The 19,819-nt window shown below is 42.1% G+C and overlaps 3 protein-coding genes and 1 non-coding gene across 7 annotated transcripts; 1 reads left to right on the top strand and 3 right to left on the bottom strand.

The window, feature by feature from the left end:
• Positions 1 to 323: 323 nt before the first annotated feature.
• On the bottom strand, positions 324 to 443 carry LOC136512495 (U5 spliceosomal RNA). The gene has a single exon (XR_010773104.1). It is a non-coding gene; the product is annotated as a U5 spliceosomal RNA (small nuclear RNA).
• A 628-nt stretch (positions 444 to 1,071) lies between these two features.
• LOC136498457 (uncharacterized) lies at positions 1,072 to 5,307 on the bottom strand. Of its 2 annotated transcripts, XM_066494387.1 has the most exons (6): positions 4,978 to 5,307; positions 4,794 to 4,817; positions 3,550 to 3,823; positions 2,649 to 2,885; positions 2,313 to 2,530; positions 1,072 to 1,903 (listed from the first exon to the last, which is right to left on the bottom strand). In XM_066494387.1, the coding sequence occupies exons 1-6, from the start codon at positions 5,022 to 5,024 to the stop codon at positions 1,636 to 1,638; spliced, it is 1,068 nt and encodes a 355-aa protein (XP_066350484.1). In that variant the 5' UTR covers positions 5,025 to 5,307; the 3' UTR covers positions 1,072 to 1,635. The 2 variants fall into 2 exon arrangements, with proteins under 2 accessions (XP_066350484.1, XP_066350491.1); XM_066494394.1 differs by lacking the exon at positions 4,794 to 4,817 and having other exon boundaries at positions 1,073 to 1,903; positions 4,978 to 5,301.
• A 2,706-nt stretch (positions 5,308 to 8,013) lies between these two features.
• LOC136498473 (protein COP1 SUPPRESSOR 2-like) lies at positions 8,014 to 13,323 on the top strand. 2 transcript variants are annotated; one of them, XM_066494405.1, is made up of 6 exons: positions 8,014 to 8,319; positions 8,402 to 8,614; positions 8,700 to 8,814; positions 8,908 to 8,981; positions 9,746 to 9,809; positions 12,753 to 13,323. In XM_066494405.1, the coding sequence occupies exons 1-6, from the start codon at positions 8,246 to 8,248 to the stop codon at positions 12,936 to 12,938; spliced, it is 726 nt and encodes a 241-aa protein (XP_066350502.1). In that variant the 5' UTR covers positions 8,014 to 8,245; the 3' UTR covers positions 12,939 to 13,323. The 2 variants fall into 2 exon arrangements, with proteins under 2 accessions (XP_066350502.1, XP_066350499.1); XM_066494402.1 differs by having other exon boundaries at positions 8,019 to 8,319; positions 9,746 to 9,903.
• Positions 13,324 to 15,338: 2,015 nt separating this feature from the next.
• LOC136498490 (uncharacterized) lies at positions 15,339 to 19,461 on the bottom strand. Of its 2 annotated transcripts, XM_066494415.1 has the most exons (5): positions 19,011 to 19,461; positions 18,561 to 18,923; positions 17,052 to 17,651; positions 15,946 to 16,073; positions 15,339 to 15,640 (listed from the first exon to the last, which is right to left on the bottom strand). In XM_066494415.1, exons 1-5 carry the CDS (start codon positions 19,392 to 19,394, stop codon positions 15,637 to 15,639), a joined length of 1,479 nt encoding a protein of 492 aa, XP_066350512.1. In that variant the 5' UTR covers positions 19,395 to 19,461; the 3' UTR covers positions 15,339 to 15,636. The 2 variants fall into 2 exon arrangements, with proteins under 2 accessions (XP_066350512.1, XP_066350518.1); XM_066494421.1 differs by lacking the exon at positions 15,339 to 15,640 and having other exon boundaries at positions 15,942 to 16,073.
• Between the last annotated feature and the right edge of the window lie 358 nt (positions 19,462 to 19,819).

Consider the following 19,819-nt stretch of genomic DNA (forward strand, 5'->3'; position numbering starts at 1 on the left):
TTGGTTCACATGACCACTTCCTTCTTGCCAAATGCACATTGTTCAGCATAGGATATAATCATATATTAAAATCGAGAAAAAAGAACTCACAGAAACTTCCATGAATTGCACACTAAGAGATATACTCTTATTTTTTTCTTTCGAAGACATGTAAATTCTGTTAACTTCAGATCATAAATGTTGTAATAATGAATTAACTACAATCTATAATTAGATTAGATGTACCTACAAAACTAGTATTGAATTGTTGGGCTCCTCAAGAACAACCCAATCTTAGCCCATATTTTAGACAGACCCACAAACTTTGCATTGAATTGTTGGACTCCTCCTCACAGAGAGGAAGACCCCTCCAAAAATAGGCGTATGCTGCTTGGTGCAGCGGGCACACGGTATTCTTTAGTAAAAGGCGAAAGAATAGTTCGCTCTGTGCCCACTGCGCAGCTGCGTGCTCTTCCTTCAGTGCTGTGAGCCCTTGTAAATAGCAGCGCTCCCTGCTGCCACTGGCTGCAGCAAGCGGTTTGGCACTAAAACGACAAGCGCTGGCCGCGCCGCGCGCACTGCGCCCGCGGTCTACGCGAACGGTCTACGCTGTGGATTTGCATTTCCTGCAGGCAGAGACAGACTCAGTGATGAATCATGATGCCCACTGGCCCAGAGGACTGGCTTGCTATCCGGCCCAAATGCTGTGAAGCGGAGGACCGAGCGTAGCTCGGTTGGCTCGCTCGCCGGGTGTGACTTCGATCCGGGGATGGACACTCGCGTGCCTCACGGGATTTTTCCCAATAATAAATTTGCAGGTGCATGTATCTGCAGCCTACGCGTGGATGCACCTCACGTGCGTGTGAGTTGATACATGAGTTCAGATGTACTCGAATGCTGTGAAGCGTAGCGGCGGCGTGGAGCTGCCGGGCTCGCCCGCTGTGATTTTATCGTTCCGGCAAGACAAAAAGGCTCAACGAATTGGGGAAAGTTGTATTCTGCATATACGCACAGATTCAAGATCCCAAATACGAAATACCGAACATCGCTGAACGGACCTCATGAGTTCCTGTTTGAAATTAGATCATATATATTCTAACTATATCAGCAGTTGTATATGTTATTATATACAAATGTACTACTCCAATGTATGCTTCAACAAACATGAAGCTCCAGTGTAAGCTTCAGACCAAGGACAAGGTTGATCCATATGCTTGGAATGTCCGCCCGCTGTGGTAGCTCGTTGCAAAGGCGGTGCTTCTCACTCTACATAATCTCAATGTCTCCATCACAAACAGCACAATGGTCACAGAAACATCGCTGAGAGCAGCATCGCTCGGTCAGTAACTCAGTGGTCATGCACCTTCAGATTCAGTATGGCCGTGTGCAGGCAAAGCATGCGAATCCACGTCAGCTGGGTGTGTATAAGCCGTACTTTTTCGGCCAACGAACAATATTTTTCTTTCACAACAAATCAGTCAACGGTACTTTCATCCATGGCTTATCAGCCAAGCGAACCGGGCAAATATCTGACGTAACCCTCCTCTTCTAACCTATAGCTACCTATCTGGCGTAACCCTGCACCTACTGACCTGCCCGCCATGCACCTACTGACCTGCCTGCCTCATTCCAAGTAACCTCCCGGTCAACACACTATCATACAACATCTAGTTCTATGGAACGTGCATCGACACGCTCCTGACGACTCCTCATACGCGCCCCTGAGCCATTTGGGCCGTGATCTTCTTCTTTACCGATACCGTCCGAACTTTTCATGTCATTCAGAGCTCTCTTGGCGTACACCGTGAAGGCGACTGTCAGGACGATAGCAATGACGAAGGAAATGGCGTTGTATGCTATTTCCACTGGTGTCATTTTATAGTTGCCGTACTTCATGTCAGCCAATGTACGTATTAAACGCCCACTGCACCAAACACATAGCGAAAATAAGCAAATCACAAAGTACCTATTAAGATAAAGCATATGAGCGCATTCAGTAACTTAAGAAGTAAGTATGTTGGGTAAGCTGTCGAATTTACTGGGAACCAAAAAAACTACATAAAACTTTTCAAATAAACTAACTTCTACATGGTCAGATTATAGCTTATAAGAAGAGTACCAACAAAATGTCCTTCAACTGGTGAACTCGTATAAGAAAAAATGATTAACTAGATTCATGGTCAGAAACTCAGCATGCTAGTTTTTGAGTATGTGAATCATGTGCAAAGAATTACAGCACACAAGTAGAGGTTAGAGATTTAGATGGTGGATGAACAAGCCATGCTAAGTTGAATGGATCAATAATCTGCAATGTGATAGAGATCATATCTAACCTGTAGATATAGATGAAGGCCTCAGGTACCATTCCAGCAACAGAACCACACAGATAAGGGTTGAACTTAATTTCTGTCACAGTCACGGCATAATTAAAAATTGTATATGGGAATGGCGAGATTCTGAAAAGTGCAACAACCCGAAACTGCTGGAACCAATTCCCTTCACCCGCAAGTTTTATTAATGCTATCTGCTGAGGCCATTTTGTTAACCATACCTGCATTTTTTTTTAAAAAAAAGGAAGTAGAGAAAAAAAACGAATTAGGGAATAATCCTGTCATAGAAAAGATCTACCTCTTAAATTACAAATCACACATAAGGCTGAGAAATTTTACATGCAGACGTTCACGGAATAATGAGCCAATCCAATACGGTACCACCATGCCAATAGTAGTCCCGACCATTATAATCAAGAAACCCCAACCATATCCAAAGATCATTCCTGCTAACCACATAGAAGGTCCAGAAGGGACCAGAATAACTGGAAAGAGAGCCAAAGATGCAACGAGGACAACAGCTAATACTGGACGCCCAAAAGCACTTGCTTCCCATTGCATGATTGGCAAGAGAACCTACAGCAAATAGACGAAGTACCTTCTGTGTCAACATTGGAGAAATGCTGAGAGCAAGCATAGAACAGACACAAATAGCATGAAGAAGAATGGCACAATCGATACATAGACCAAAAATTACATTTCACTTAAACTACAAAATATCAACTGCTTGTTACAAAATGATAAGAGTGTGCTAGGATGTTTGTCAATTAAAAGTACAACATATCCGCTGCTTTTTAAGAGAAAAATAACAAGTTCTGTATGATACAATGAGACATGGGCCCTGGTACCATGTGTTTGTTACTGAGTGACAATTTCTGAACTACAAGCTTTAGGGCATATATATACATCTAAAATCTAATTGTTTTTAATTCAAAATAGTAAAGACATCTTGCATATTGTTTATCATGATAGTTTGAAGTAACTAGCAAGCATAAGAAACATATATTCTTGTAGATTTGATCCCCAGGGACCAGATCGATCAAATAAGCCATCAGACAAAAAATTTGTAACTATCCTTTAAGAGCTTTCCAAGTAGCATATTTCAGTTTATCTCTGAAACCTAATTGTTGTTGTCCTAGCATTACCCAAAGAATCTGATTCATCTACGCAGATGACAAGATCTTTCAGGTTACAGAAAAGAATGCCTGCAAAAGTGGTGAGAAAGAGTACCAGTGTTTACCTTCTCGAAGGCAAAGGGGACTCCCCATTTCACGAAGACATAACCCACTAATATAAGAAGGAAGCAGCCAAGCAGAACTTTCATCCACCAAATGAAAGATCTTGACTTTGGTTGCTCAGATAAAATTGCCGTGCCAACATCAGATGTTGCATATTGAGCCCGTGTAACCAGCCTCTCATATTCGTCATCCTTTGTGTTCTGCTCAGAATGGTCAACTGTTGTGCATGACGCCCCAGCTGAAGACCTTGGCATGTCTGCCACTGCCCCTTCGCCTCTGTTTATCAACGAAAGGCAACATTATGAAAATTAATTATTAACATGTCAATGTAAGGCTGTGGCATACTTGTAGCATGTATCCAAGAAGGGAAACTAAGGAACCTCATATGGCTCACGTGTTACTGTAATGACAAATGAGGTCTCATTTTGCAGTATATACAATACCAGGGTATTACGCATGCACAATAGAATCCCTGGCCCCGGAATAAGGGGAACATAGGTTCTAGATTGTAGTCTCTATGGAAGTTGAAGTGCTGGTACTCTCTGGCTAAAATTAGTAGGCAAAACAGGACCTGCATTTCCTGTCCTCTTTATTTCAAAGTCATATTTGACGACCCTAGTGAAACAAAGTCGAATTACCCGCACAAAAGTTTCCATTTTGTCTTCTTTATTTGACGTAATATTCCAACTATATCAGTGCAAACATTACGCCTAGCAAGATTGTCAAAGGCATCCACTTGCACTTGTCCATCGGTTCATGTTCATCCACATCCACCACACTAGTCTTTGAAACCAGCCACCGGATGGTGCAGTGCAACGGCCAGTGGTTCAATCGAGATAATTAGGAAAGAGACTAAGAAATTGGATATGATTGTAGTAACTTGGAAGTTGGAACATCGTTAATAATTATGCTCCCCAATTCGACCAAGCTTACGACCGTACAGTACGTTTTATAAGATAAGATCCACGCGTGGGGTGCACCCGTGGTGACCACACGGCGACGCGTGGCGTGGCACAAACGCTCGGCAGCTCCGGTGGCTGGTCGGCGGCGGCGGCCGTTGCTCCGAAGACACCACCTACCGCCATTCTTGGAAACTTCAACGCACCGAGCAAGGCAAAGGTGGGGGCCACGGGACATTCCCGACCAAGCGGAAGGGAGCAAGAAGAACATCTTCCTCCCTGTACGCAATCTGCAGCTGGCGACTTTGGGACGGATGAACGAAACCTCCTAAACAAGCGAAATCCACCTGTGCCGGCGGGCGGCAGCTACACTACACCTCAAAAAGACAAAAGGAAATTGTAAATAAAACAACAGAAATACCGACCAGAATGTCTCAAGCCTACCGCTGAAGCAAAATCTCCAGGGGGAATAAAGGAGAGAGGTAATCTGAAGTTGATGAAAAAACTGAAGCAGCCCCGCTGCGCGCGTACCTGGCCATCTCCCCCGCCTCGATGCTGAGCGGGAGGACGCGCGCCATGGAGGAGGGATCAAAGCATTTGGAGCGACTTGGCTCCTTGGTCTCCGGTTCCCTTATTTCTGGAAGCTTGCCGCAGTGGAAGGAGAAGAGAGGGAGAAAGGAAGAAGGAGAAGAAAAGCGCGAGCGCACAGCCGCACACGGAACCAGAAAAAGGGCGTACGCTGCTGGCCTGCTGCTGCTGCGCCTGCGCGGAGTGGGGAGGGGAGGGAGGTGGGAGGGGGAATGACCAAACCGCCCCCCGCGTTAATTGCACCCTGGGGCTTCCTGCGACGCGTCGGACGGAACTGCCCCTGCCCGCGGCCGCGGCGGATGACGCGCGGGGGCGCGGGGCGGAGGCCTCTCGTCTCGGTGGCGCTTTTGCTTTGCTCTGCCGCGGGTGGACTGGCTGGTGGTGGCAGCGGCGGACGGGATGGGACGGGTGTCGTGGGAGTGGGATTCGAATCGTCGAATGCCGCGAGAGGCTTGCGAGTTGCGACTTTGCGAGGAAAGCTCGTCGGCCGCCGGACGCTGACACGTGGGCCCGCCGGCCCGGTCAGATGCAGCGAGCTCCACCGTCCGCAACAACGGCCCCGTTGGCTTGGAAAAAAAAAACAGCCGAAACACGGTTCTGAGAGAAAAATATCAACAGCAAGCACAAAAAAAAATTGTTGCCACCTGGTGGATCCGTGTTTAGTTGGTGGGCTACTACTATCAGGAGTAATCTGCACTCCTGCAGGCGTGTCTTGTGGTCGGTCAAAACCCGAACCCCTTGTGGCTTGTGAGTTCTCTACTGATGACTGTTTTTGTTTGAAAAGTTGAAACGGTGAATTACTCGGTAACTGTTCAGCTCTAGAAGATTACTGCATTTGACTCATCTCCATCCCGTCACTCCTGGTTAAGTATTCTTTGCACAGCGTCGTCATGCCTGGCTATGGCGAGCAGCCACACGGCTTGAGAATTGACCATCGCCGTGTTTTGACTTTGGGAGCCATGGAATGTTGGTCCCCTTTGGCACGGCTCTGGACAGCTCCGGCTCCGCGCTGACAATCACTGTAGAAACACTGTAGCTCGGAGCCGGTTTTCATACTCCTACTTCCTTCTCTCCCTGTAGCTCGGGACTGTTCATGGAGCCGGATAAGCTCGTTTTTCTGGCTCCGGCGTCCCTGCTACGGTGGTCACCTATCGGCTCGTGGGCGGCCGACAGGACACTACAGTGCAGGAGCCGGAGCCTCCAAGAGCCCTGCCAAAGGGGCCTAAGTTGAACGCGTCTACCCCCCAATCCCTAAATATACGTCGTCGCTTCCCGAAAAATAATTTTGATTAAATATATATTAAAAACTATTGATATTTATAGTATTACATAATTAGTATCATTGAAAAGACCTTTGAATCTAGTTTTTTAATAAATTTATTTGAAAATACAAATGCTGCACGCATTTTTTACAAATCGAGTCAAACTTGTGGCACGTACACCACCGGACGACAGTTATTTAGAGACGGAGTGAGCAGTTTATTTGGCTACACCTTGAAATCTTCCCGTTGTCGTGAAACAAATTGCACGTGTGGCCCAAAAAATGAGTGTAATCGAAGCACGCTCTCGTTGTTGCCTAAGTATATGACTATAATTCATCTTGAGTGGATATGATTCGAGCATACAAGTGCAATAGAAAATGTTACGCCAAATAAAAATCTTGAGTGTAAATATTTTTGGACAGTCATCGGTGTGGTTACAAATTACATCAATATCATTAGAACTTACGTGGGATTGGGACTTTTTACAACATGTGGTAAGCTAGGGCTTCCATCGTCTACAACACTACTCTTCTCCATAGATTTAGGATGCTAGGCATCCAAAAAATTATTGGAGTTGGAGGTTAGCCAAGCAAGTCAATACAATGTAGATGAGAGCCATGTTAGACAAACAATGGGCATGCTTGGTTATGCTCTGGTTGCGGTTGTTGTTGTCTACAGTGCTACTACAATAACCACTTTCGAACATATCCATTTTTTGTCGGGATATGAAAACACACAAAAGTTTCCTTTGATATATTAAGATAATATTAGAAAAGCCCCTATTGCTTGTACCTAGGAAATTATTATTATTTTGCCAATTTTCGTAAGTGAGGTTTGTCTCACAGCATAAGAACATGAACTTAAACTCAGTCCATCGTTTCTCCTCTTCACGTACTTAGTAGAGATGCAAGTGGGCTTATCCATAGATACACAATAGTTTCTTAAGTAAAAAGCTCACTTAAAAGTGTCATGTTTGCGAGATCATGAACAAACCTGTTTAGATTCATAGTATTAGTTTAAACTTATTTTTCCTTCATGTTCTTAACCCACGTGATTCTCGTGAAAATATTGTAAGCTCAAGATAATTCCACTTAAGATAAAACAAACTTTTTTGACATCGGCTCAGTTATTTGGCCCATGGCGGTACATGTGTATATTAATGTTATATTATCGGGAGTTTAGTTCCACATTAGATGTTAGGGCACTCCTAACCATGAACCTAGATGGTTTCTATGTTCATTAATTAGGGCACCAATTACTTAAATAATATATTTTTAGACCAATTCTCATAAAAGACTACGTAGAATGTTAATTATGGCCCCGTTCAGCTTACCCCATATTCGATTTATTCGGCTTCTTTTTTCAGTCGGAACAGTATTTTTCTCTAACAACAATTCAGCCAAAACAGTATTTTTCAGCCAGTTTCAGACCAGCGAACGGGACCTATATAGCATAAGGATGTGTTTCATTTGGTACCTAGCAGTCACTCACCTCGAAAAGCTATCTAACAGTCACTTGTACCTGACTCTTCAACTATATACCCTAAATTGTAACACTTGATTATAGATTCAATGCAGGTAGATTTTTATTAAAACTTGAGATTATCTATTGGATTTGGGGATTTGGTAAACCGAAATGAACTGCGCTTGAAACTCAAGCTTAAAACGGGCAAAGGACGGACGGCCCACATGGCAGTTACTGTAACTCAATCCCGTTCATCTTTGTGGTTTGTGCAACCGAGCCGGGCTCACCTGGGCCTGGCCACCGGAGGTCCGGAGCCCTGGACCTGCAAAACTCGTTTGGGATTGAAACCCTCCAATCCCAAATCTGCTCTACTCATCGGCACACCTCGCCGCCGGCCACACCCCCGCCGATCGTCGCCCTACCCGGTCGACCCTTCTCCCTACCTCAAATCCCGCCCGAGCCCAACACGGCAACACCTCCCCACCATGCCGAGAAACTTCCGCAAGCGGGGCATCGAGCCGGACACTGACGACCGCTCCGACGACGAGGACACTCGCCGGTACCCATCCCTCCAATCCACTCCTCTCTCTTGCTTTGTTAGGCCTTCTCGCTGATGCCTGCCTCCCTTCCTCCCACCGCAGCGTCGCCCTCGAGGAGATCAAGTACATGCAGAAGCTCCGGGAGAGGAAGCTGGGTATCCCCTCCGGCCCCGCCGCCTCATCCACTAACGGGTCCTCCGCCCGTGGTCGAGTGGGCAGTGGGGCAGCGGCCGCCGGCGAGGCTGAGAAGGAGGACCTCGTCCTCCAGGACACCTTCGCTCAGGAGACCGCCGTCACCATCGAGGACCCCAACATGTACTGTGCTGCACTTGTATACGCAGGTTGTTTCATCTAATAGATTGAGGAATTGACACGAGTACGTGTTGGACTTAACCTGAAGGTTGAGGTATGTGGAGACCGAGCTGGCGAAGAAGAGGGGTAAGATGGTTGATGTGGGACACAAGGAAGAGATGGACCATGTGGACGAGCTCTACACCGTGCCAGACCACCTCAAGGTTTGCTTGTGGCTCAACCGAGTTCCTCAACCTGAGAATTGCACGTTGTTCTGTGGACTGCAATGATGGTACCAGTTGTATTGTTCCTTGCAGGTGAAGAAGAAGAACTCAGAGGAGAGCTCGACACAATGGACCACTGGCATTGCTGAAGTTCAGCTGCCCATTGAGTGCGTTACCCAACATTTTTTTTCTCTATTGCACTATTTGTTTTTGTTTGACAAAAGTCTGGTCCACACTTAACATTGTCTTTGATAATTTGGCTGGAAATCCTTACATATTGCAGCCAACAATTTCTTGAGAATATTGTGTGAAGAAGGAAACTAGCTAATGGTCTAGTTTATGATTAAGTGGACATACATTGATTGGTAGACACAGAACTTGATCTCAGTATGTATTCACTCACCATTAATTTATTGTGACTAAACTATACAACAATGATATGTTCAAATTAGGACTCCATTACAAAGATATGTCATGCATCACCACAGTTCTATGAGCATCATGGACCCAACAATGTAACCTAGGCAGAGCTTCTCGGTTTTTCTAATAATTTTATCTGTGTTGTAGTTTAAATTTGGGGCTCTTGTGTTCTTGTCCCTACTTTGACGTGAAATTGTGATTTTGCCCTTGCTTTTCTAACTTTGTGATTTTGCCCTTAACTGTAGCAAAGTCAACGCGATTTTGCCCCTGGTCAACGGTAAAAACAGGGGCAAATTCGCGTTGACCAGGGGCAAAAACGCGTTGACTTTGCTACAGTTAAGGGCAAAATCACAAAGTTAGAAAAGCAAGGGCAAAATCACAATTACACATGTGTGTAAGGGGCAAGAACACCATTTTCCCTTTAAATTTTATTCTAGTAATAGACTTTCTTTTCAAAGGTAGATGCACAATTACATGCAATTCCATGTTATCATTTTTTGTATTTCCACAGGTACAAATTAAGAAATATCGAAGAAACTGAGGCAGCTAAAAAGGTGCTGCAAGAGAAAAGGCTTGTGAGTAAACCAAAATCAGATTCAAACATTCCTTCAAGTTACAGTGCTGATTATTTCCACCGTGGTAAAGAATATGATGAGAAACTGCGAAGAGGTTTGTTACATGCCCCTTTTCAAGATTATTTTGATGAGAAACTGGAGGGAACCCTACTGATAAATCATATGATTTGATGTGGGAAATAAAAAATAAAAATGTAAGGCCAGAAATAAAAAAAAGGAGACAAGACGTATACAACTGGACCAGATATAGCAATTGACATAGGTACTCTACAGTTTCTTCTGATATTGATATGTATTAGGATAATCTTGTTAGGTAGAACTGCCTTTAGAATTTTCAGGGCTTGACAGTTGGCTAGCTGCTTTTCTTTCAATCTAGGTTGCAAATAGAAACACTAATGCATTTTCAATTACACAACAAATGTGTGGGAAGCAATATCGTATTTGTATAGTACTTGCATAACATAGTGTCATAGTTTATGTAAACCAAACTTGATTTACCAATTAAAATTTTCACGACTGCTTTCCTACAAGCTACAACTGCTTAAGACTGCACATGAGTACATGACAATAAAGCAAACACAAACTGCCCCTATATCGGCAAATAAAAGATTTTTCTATCTCTGTTTTTTGGAGGAATCATTTTGAAATTCACTTGCTCTTTTGAAGGCATCAAGGGAGCACAACGAGCGTGCTGACTGTTTCTGAGCCAGCTTAAGATTTTGCATCCAGATAAAATTTTGAAGAGACATATTACATATATCATACTCCAACATTCGCTGAACTAAATCCAGTGTGTTAGCAGGACAAGTATTTGATAACTCCAGCTTTTATTTACTATTTATCTAGCTTGCTGCTAGTTCGGTTTTTTTCGTTGTAGAAAAATATGAAAGAATACTCCCATCAGGAATCAGGATTCCTGCTAAAGATGGATAGGCCTTTTAGTATCAGATTCTCCAGAACCCTGAATAAAAGACCAAGTATCCTTCTCAGCAGTTTTTGGAAAATTGTCAGGGAGCTCTCTCTAATACAAGGAAAGTTTTTTGTCATCTAGACCCTAGAACTTTGCAACCACGTCCTAGTATTTCCCAGTTTCCCATGACTATGACCTACACCACCCTCCAACATCCCTGCTTGTGGCACAAACATTTTTGTTGATAATCCCTTTTGAGATTTATTTGACCACAAATTATTTTAGACCAGTATTCTCATTCAAGATTGTTTTCTTTCTTTTAAGTAAAAACTTCATTTTACTTTCCTGAAGTTTTTTCTGCATTCCAGATAACTTCTGTTTTAGTCTTGGGTGCCAAACTACAAAAACCACTTCACGTCACTCCGTATTGACATTTTGTTTTTACGAGTTATTTGTATACAAGCTGTAAATTGAAATTTTGTGGGATGATAGATGCCATTGTACAGTGAATATCATAATATTTATGAAATTATTATACCTATTGTAAAAGTTGGGTGTACCTAAGATATTAAATATTTGCAAATATTCATGAGAAATAGTGTGGATATTTCGCAACAAATTACAACTTGATGCACAAGAGTGTACAAAGAGGAAAAAAAAGGGGGCAAATGTCATTAGGGGGTAAAGTGAGATTTATATCATTATATGTTTGAGGGGATTGTCCGGAAACAAAAAATGGACCTTTTGAGTAAAACATAAAGATTAGTTTTAGATTTTCTCGTCATACATGACTACTGTGCTTTGTTCTGTGATTGAAGTTCATGTCTCTGGCATCAAGGTGCCATGGTAGCAACATGGTCAGTGGGCGTCTGTGGAGAATGGAGGAGAAAATAGTGCCAAACTTATCCAGCATAGATTGATATACGCAACAAATGTTGTGCCCTGTTTTGATTAATTATCCCGGCATCCAGGTGCCGTGGTGGCAACCTGTGGACAGTGGGCGTCTGGAGAAAATGGAGTTGGGGCAACAGATTTCTTGTTGATGTTTGAATTCTAATGATGACAGATGCTAAGCTATATAGAACCAACGAAACTAAACTAGTTCAATTCGAATAAGATATGTGATTAAAGAAAGTACAGTAACTATCAACTTGAGTCTGTTACTGCCCAGGCTGCCTAAGCCCTCATGTCCGATCTGTTAGCCCCAGAGTGGTCCTGTGTTGCCTCTGCTCTGGCTGACCATGACAAAAATGTCAGCTTTGCAATCCAGTTAAACATGCTCAGTACACTAAAGTATGGATATAATTCTTCCTGGAGAATTTGAATATTGTTGGTTTCTCTTGCTGTCCTCTGCTCTGACTGCGCTGGAAAGTGTCCTGTATTTATGTCGCTAGTGGCAAATTATAGAGCGACTTATTGTGCCCTATTGCTAGCTTTGACTAAAATCCGGTCAAACTTCTGAAACTTTGACAACTAATAGCTCTCAAAGTATTTAGTTTAAAGATATAATTATGATATGGATAGATTTGTTTTGAATAACACTTCCATAATGACATAATCACATATATTTATTAGGCATTATAACTATTTCTTAATACAAAGTTATAGTCAAAGTCGCACCTTGAATGAAGAATGAAAAAAGTAAAAAAAAAACTTCATATACTTTTGACCGGAGGGAGTAGTACTTGTGGTTATTTACAAAAAGATTTAATCTGGCTGTTATAGTTGGAACCCACTAGATGGAACTAGACAATAAAATGAAAATTTCCGTACCCTACAATGAAAGTAGATACTCAATGGACCAGTAGCAGGAGTATTGACATAATGTTAGGGATATGGATGGTGAATGTTATTAGAATATAAAAAATAGATTATGTTCTGTGCACCGTTCTGCTGCAGCAGATTACTGCAATACACAGTGATAGTGATATTATTTCTGAGCTCTATCATTCAAGGGTGTCTAAGCATGTCATATCATCTGGATCCTTTCTGTTCTCATTTAAGTGTGCTAAATTTATTTCCTTATAATGCAGAGAATCCTGGGTTGTACAAAGATAATGATTCTCGGCCTAGTGGAAGTTCAGGAGGCAAATCAACAGATACTAAAAAAACAGATGGTGTTGGTGCAGGACGGAGAGAAGCTGCGAGTGATGAGATCATGCTTGAGCGTTTCCGCAAACGAGAAAAATTCCGTGCACTTCGAAGATAGCCAGAGCTGACAGGTTGCTAGATTGTGCCGGGTGCCTTTGAAGCTCAAAAATGTCATTGTGATCACATAAAGGCCCAAAATATCATGTCCTTTTTAGTGAGAAATTTACTGTAAAATGCATCTTTGGTTGTTGAATCTGCTTCTGCAGCTGCTAAGCGCAAGGAGCAGATTAAATCCTTATTACAGAGGCTATTTGGGGCAAAATATTTGAGCTGAGGGATATCTGAAATTTGTGTTGGCTTGGAGGCTCAGATGTCAGAGGGGTCTTAGTGGTTCAGGATATAGGAGCGCATAACTTGCCAGACTCTGCCAAGCCCCATGTAATCTGCACTGGAAGAAAGAAAGGTGTGCTCCCCATGACCAATATAAATGAACATCTTGAGCAAACGTCAAAGGGTAGCGTGATCTCATTTTCTTTGGAGTGGCAAAGCCTTCAAATTCATCTTTCTAGCCTGGAATATATTGTTTCTCTGAATTGTTCAGTCTGCTGCAGTAGCATCAGCTATCTATAAGGATTCTTGATTTCTAGGGACGAGTAATTTGTGAGTTAGGTTTTGTTGTCCTTATTGATGCTTGCTTTGCCTTTCCTAGTTCCAGGATCAAATCCTTGGCCTTTAAATGGAGGATTTTCATATCAATTTTGAGTTTTTGCACCTTTTTTTTTGTTGAGTTGTCCTAATATGCTCTGACAATCGGTTTTACCGCTGCCTAGTACCAGTAGCATTGGAACTACCGATGGAGACATGGTTCTCAAGACTCAAGCTAAGCATACTACCTTTGGATAGTTAGGACAAGCTAATTAGTTTATTTTTATCCAAATGACCTGTCTTATGTGCCATATATATATATATATATATATATATATATATATATATATATATATTTAAAAACAGATACTCAAATCAAACTAAAGGAAGGGCAGTTAGGCTCCTCATTTGGTTTTGATGATTATTCTTGTCATTAACATGTGTTTGTTGGGTATTGTTTTGACTAGTCACAATGGTTATTTTGCCCCCTGTTGTCGGATTCTAACTTTCTAAGTATATCGGATGCATAAGATATTCACAAAGGCTAACAATTATATTACTCCAAGTGCCACTTGGTGTTGCAATGCAATTAAAAGTAGAATAGGCCTTTGTTTTCCTTTGTATGTACTTCAACAGAGGGGCTAAGATGAGTAGCTTGATCTAGGGTTTAACCAAAAGTATTGGGAGTGATGCACACTAGTGAAAGCTTGGACTATATAGCTCTAGAAGATGAGAAATTAGGGCGTCAAAGAAGTAGAATTGGTGGAGTTCTAAATTGAAATGGATTCAAAATTTGAAGTTCAGAGTGCAGCGAAGTGCTTGATGAAGACCATCCAGTGACACCATGTATCAGCGGAGTTGGCTCCTATTGATCATAGGATGATCTAGTGATACTCTCTCCGTCTCTAAATGATAATCATCGCATTATCTGGTGGATTATCCTATGACATTGTGTGAGGATGAAGATGAAGATGTGCACACCTATAGATATCACAGGATGATCCGATGAGAACTTGGTTGTTTTAGCATATCGGTTGGTGACACTGTGAAAGAGTTGATCAAGTTTAAATGCAAGTCTTTGGACTGCACGGGATGATCTGTTGTTAGGACTGTACAAGAGCCAAGCTTGAATGAGCCTAACACCTCAAGCTCGAGCTTGGCAAAAGCTCAAGCCAAGCCTGAGATCCGGCCGAGCTTGTAGTAGGGCTCGGGCTCGGCTTGAGTAGGCTCTGTGAGTCTCGTTTGCAAGTAGCCATAATTATTTTACAACGGCGAAGATAAAAACAATTTAAATAAAGGAGGGCGTGTGTTTGCCTTTTGAGTGCATATATTTGTGCTCTTTTTTTTTGAAGGAAGAGATGCATATATGGTGAAATTTTAGTCACAATTATTGTTTTCTCATTTTTTAGGAGTGTGCATTTGTACCCCTAATTCCCATATAGCTTCACCCCTGATTTCACAAGATAATAAACAATAAACAATCGAGAAATTTTACAAATTTATTGAAATAAAGCAATATAAATAGTATCTTTCACATAAATCACATTGTATCAATTGTACAAGTGAAATATTACCATAATAGAAAAGTATTGATAATGAAAATAAAAAAATTAGAGATGCATGGGATAAGAGATGGCTGACGAGTCTTAGTGTGCTATTTGAGCTCACTGTTTAGGGCTCGCGAGCTGGGCTCGAGGTCGTCTCGAAATCAAAAGAGCTCGAGCATAGCTTGTAACCCTTGCCCGCTGGCTATATAAGGCGAGCATGGAGCTCCCTGATCGGTATCTCATCATTCGTCTCGCATACCAAGCACAAGTAATACAACCCCACATACAGGACATACAACATCACCTGTCTCCGAAGGATCTGACACGCTTTCGATAAGTGTTTTCGATAAGTGCCTATAAATTTCATATCTTCTCCAATTAACTGAATTAATATATAGTACAATGCCTCTGTTTTGGATAGCATAGCAACCGTCGTGTTTCAGAAGACACAAAAGCTCTATGATGCAACAGGATTATATAATAGTACTATGCACTGGGTATGTTGTCAACAAAATCCACGAGCATGGCACAGAGATGACCGGGTATCATAAATCTTTCGTAGCTTTGATGCATTTGTCCAGGCGGTCTTTCGGATTTCAAGACTTCCATCAGTAAACGTGCCACAGATCAACCATCACCTGTTATAGTCATTACTCATTCATTTAAGAATCCGTAAAGGGGTATAAGTAGAACAAATTTAATTTCACGTCATGATCTGAAGCAGCCCAAAGTGTTTTCCACAGTATCTCCAAGCTAATTGTTTATGTATGACCCAAAATAAGTCCACATCAAACAGGGCATAAGATGACGGTTGAATTCATTATAAAGAGAGAACATGGCCATCAGGATCAAAGCGAGTTTGGTTGATTCTAGGGCAACGACTCAATGCCTATAAGTCTACTTAGCTGACAGGATGAAATTTACAATCAAAATGATGACTTACATTAATCGTATGGAAGATGGTCCAGTAACAGCAGCAACTTTCTGAGCCTTCTGTGTTTCTGATTTATACAGGCCTTTGAGCTCTTTCTTTGCTTTCCGGGCTTCTTTCTTTTCTTCTTTCACTGCTGCCTAAAGGTAGCAAAGGGCCAGAGGTAAAAAATGTCAGACTGGTGAAAATAATTTTCATCAGTTCCATAAAGATAAATGATATCTACTGCCGTGCAGGTTTTGCGAATCACCTTTTTTAAGAAGGTTTTGTGAATCACGTTTTTTTAAGAAAGTTTTGCGAAACACCTTTTTTTAAGAAGGTTTTGTGAATCACCTTTTCTTAAGAAAGTTTTGCAAAACACTTGACAAAGAGAGGCATTGAATCATTGCATGATAACTTTATTAACTATAAGCCATTTGGAAGATCAAAATGCAATACAAATAACCAAATCGTCATTCTGGTATGAGTGAATTTAAACCTTTGAAATCATCAGCTAGCGATATTTTTTACTATATTGACATTAGAACAGTTGTGCAGAGTAGGATTGGCACAGGAAGTAACTACTCCCGTTATCTGTGAATCTAAGGCGTATTTTGTTTTGTTAGGACAAACCTTTGACCAATAATTACTATCATTTTTGTGATACAAACTTTTAACCATAAATAAGTACTTTTTGAATACAAATCGAATGACATCAACTTTGTATCACAAACTAATATATTAATAGAGTATTGTCTTAACAAAACAAAATACCATAACATTAAAAAAAACATGATCTAAAATATGCAATAGAGGAACGTAGCCAAAATTCTGTGTTAAATACTATGTCAAAATCTCCAACAGACAATTCCTTGTGACCAAAGGTTGACACTATTTATCACAAGTTAATGCATATTGTTCATCATGAACTAAATACTTCGTGTTGCTTATCTCTATTCTATAGAAGTGTTTACAAAATAAAATTAGGTCACATGCACAACTTGGAAAGCTAGGCCCACTGGCCCAATGAAGAACCAATTGATTAAACAATATAAACGTGCTTTACTTATTTTTCCACTTCTGCATTAGTCAATCAAGCATAATATATAGTCATAAGGTCCATCTAGAAACCTTTTTACCTTTCTTGCCTTCTTCTCCTCTTTTGTTTCGTTCTCAGCACCTTTTTTAAATTTATCAGTGACAGAAGCTTCTACAGGCTTTACTTTCTTCTTTTCACCATTTCTTCTCCTCTGTGGCAGGTATTCTACTGGCAGTTTCTCTTTCCCATGAAGCTTGATGATGTCATTTGTCGTAGTTGTTTCTCCAGGGAAAACTCTAGGGAGCCGCTTTCTAGGAATTCCTGGAGTTTCAATTTTCCCAGGATGATTATCAAGGTTAGAGAATGTGGAAACAATGGTCTCACAGTCCCAAATTTCAGATTCCTCACTGCTTTCCGAAACAAGTACAGCCACCTCTTCTTCTGCACTTTCATTCAAATATCTTTCAGCGTATTCAGCACATTTTTTTATCACACGAGCAGATTCATCCACATCATCTGCTGTGTTTGAGTCCTGTTTTTGACGAACAAAATCTGCTGGTGTTCTATATTCTTCATCAACACATACATTCTGACTTTGGAACAATTTTAGTTCATCTATAGCCTCACTTGGCAGTTCATATTCCCCATCTTTAACAACCCTGTCATCATCATCACTGTCTCCATATTCTTCCAATGCAAGCTGAAAGTTTATTCACAAGAAGTATTTTTTAGCACAGCATCTACAACATCTAAGTCAAAACTTTGAGCAAAGGAGTAATGGGCTATATTATAAATGTCATAAACATTAATGGCTGATGAGGCATCATGTATGTTAACTAAGAATTGGTTGTCTTTCCTGTCCAGAGGTTCTATATTACTGCTGATAGGTGCCTAACTCAACCCTGAAAAATCTTCTCCCTAAATGCCCACAGTTAGTTTTATACTTATATATAAATAAACAAAGATCAAGTAACACAGGGTAGATTCCAACATAATACAAGGGGAAATAGCTTTAGTTATATCTATAGTTAACATAACAATTTGCCTTGATATTACCATATAAAAAAAACTACACCCCCACCCAAAAAAACTATAAAAGCAGAGGTACAGTTGACACAACAGAGATGTTTATGCCTACATATTAAGCTATGAGAACTTTCTTTTTTTTTGCGTAAGAAATTGTATTACTTAATATTATGTGCATATAATCTCACAGCATTCCAAATAATCTTCCCAATTTATAACAGACATGTTGAAAGTTCAACATAATAACATGTAACACAAACTCACCATTTTTTTTTCCAAATGTACAAAAGACCAAATGTTAAAAATTACTCCTCCGTGTCAAAACACAAGACTTATTAGGATTCAAAAAAGGAACTTAGTAGATTTTGACCAATAATTAGTCAAATTATATGCATACTTAGTACATTGAAGTTACATAAACAGGTTTGGATTCCACATATATTTTTAAAGAAACTGTTTGATGCAATTGATGAAGTATTGTAAGAGTAAATGATGGTCATAGGATGTTTCAAAAGACATCCCCAGATCCTATTATGCCTTATATAAAAAGAAACAGAGGGAGAATTAAGTTAAGTAGGCTCACCAGATCAAATTGTTCATCCAACAATCGTCTCACTCTTGGCTTTGGCTCATCCTCCTCAAAATCGAACTCCTCTTCCACATCACTCAAAACACCATTCCACTCTTCCATCTCTTCTATGTCTTCTTCCTCCAACTCCTCCCCCTCAGCCCGGTTAGCTATGATGACAAAATCTTCCTCCAGCCCCTCATCCTCAGACCCAACATGAGACACATCGCTCTCATCGAGCAACCTGGCGACATCTGGGTCGACAGCCTTCTCAATTCGCCTCACTGGTGCAGTCTTGGCAGCCACCTTACACATCGTCTTCCCCTCGTCCAGTTCACCGTCGCTGGGACCAACCCGTACCCTACTTGCATCATAAGCCTGCGCATAGAAAAGGGGGAAAAAAAACTAAAGCGTTCCGGTTCCAGTTGCTAAAAGGACGGGTGCTTTGGCCGGAAAAAGAGTGACCTTGACATCGAGCGGGAGGGGCTCGGGGCGAGCGGTGGAGCTGGGGACGAAGGATGAGGCGGCGGCGGCGGCGGGACGGAGCTCGCGGAGGTGGGAGAGGTAGTTGTAACCATCGTCGGGGAGGCCGAGCTCGAGGATCTCGCGGCGGACGTGTTCCGGGAGGGGACCGGAGGCGGAGTGGAAGTTGCCATCGCCGGCGGAGGGGTCGGACAGGGATGAGTCGAAGGAGTCCTCGTCGGCGAACCCGGGGACGGTGTAGTCGTTGTTGTCGACGCGGACGAAGACGCGGTCGTTGGGGTCGGCGGCGCCGGCGCGCGGGAAGAGGCGGAAGGTCGCGAAGTTGCGGGCCTTGCGGCCGCCGCCGCCTCCTCCTCTTCCTCCCATGTTGTCCGCGGTGATGGTGGCGGCGGCAGAGGAGGTGGATGGGTTAGGGTTTTGGGATTTGGAGAGCGGTGCGGACAGCTGTGGGTTTATAGAAAGAGTTAAAATTTGGTGAACCTGGACTGTTTAGATTGATACGGACGGCTAGGATCTCCAGCCAGCAATTTCGTTTTGCAAGCACGCCATCATCTATCTAAGCCAAATAGGGGAGGATGCACCGTAAATATTTCCAAAATCAACTGAGAAAAAATCGTTTTTGCTAACGATAGTGATTGGATATTGTGCAACCGTCCCGTCCAGATGCGCCTCCTGTGGGCCTACGGAGCTGCGCGGCTCGCTCCCCCTCGTGGCCCATCTAAAACTACTCTCGATCGTTAAGAACCAACGTATTTCTCTTTCTCCCCGCCGACATTGCTCCTCTCCATCAT

Source organism: Miscanthus floridulus, chromosome 1 (assembly GCF_019320115.1).
Source record: "Miscanthus floridulus cultivar M001 chromosome 1, ASM1932011v1, whole genome shotgun sequence".
Classification (NCBI taxonomy): domain Eukaryota; kingdom Viridiplantae; phylum Streptophyta; class Magnoliopsida; order Poales; family Poaceae; genus Miscanthus; species Miscanthus floridulus.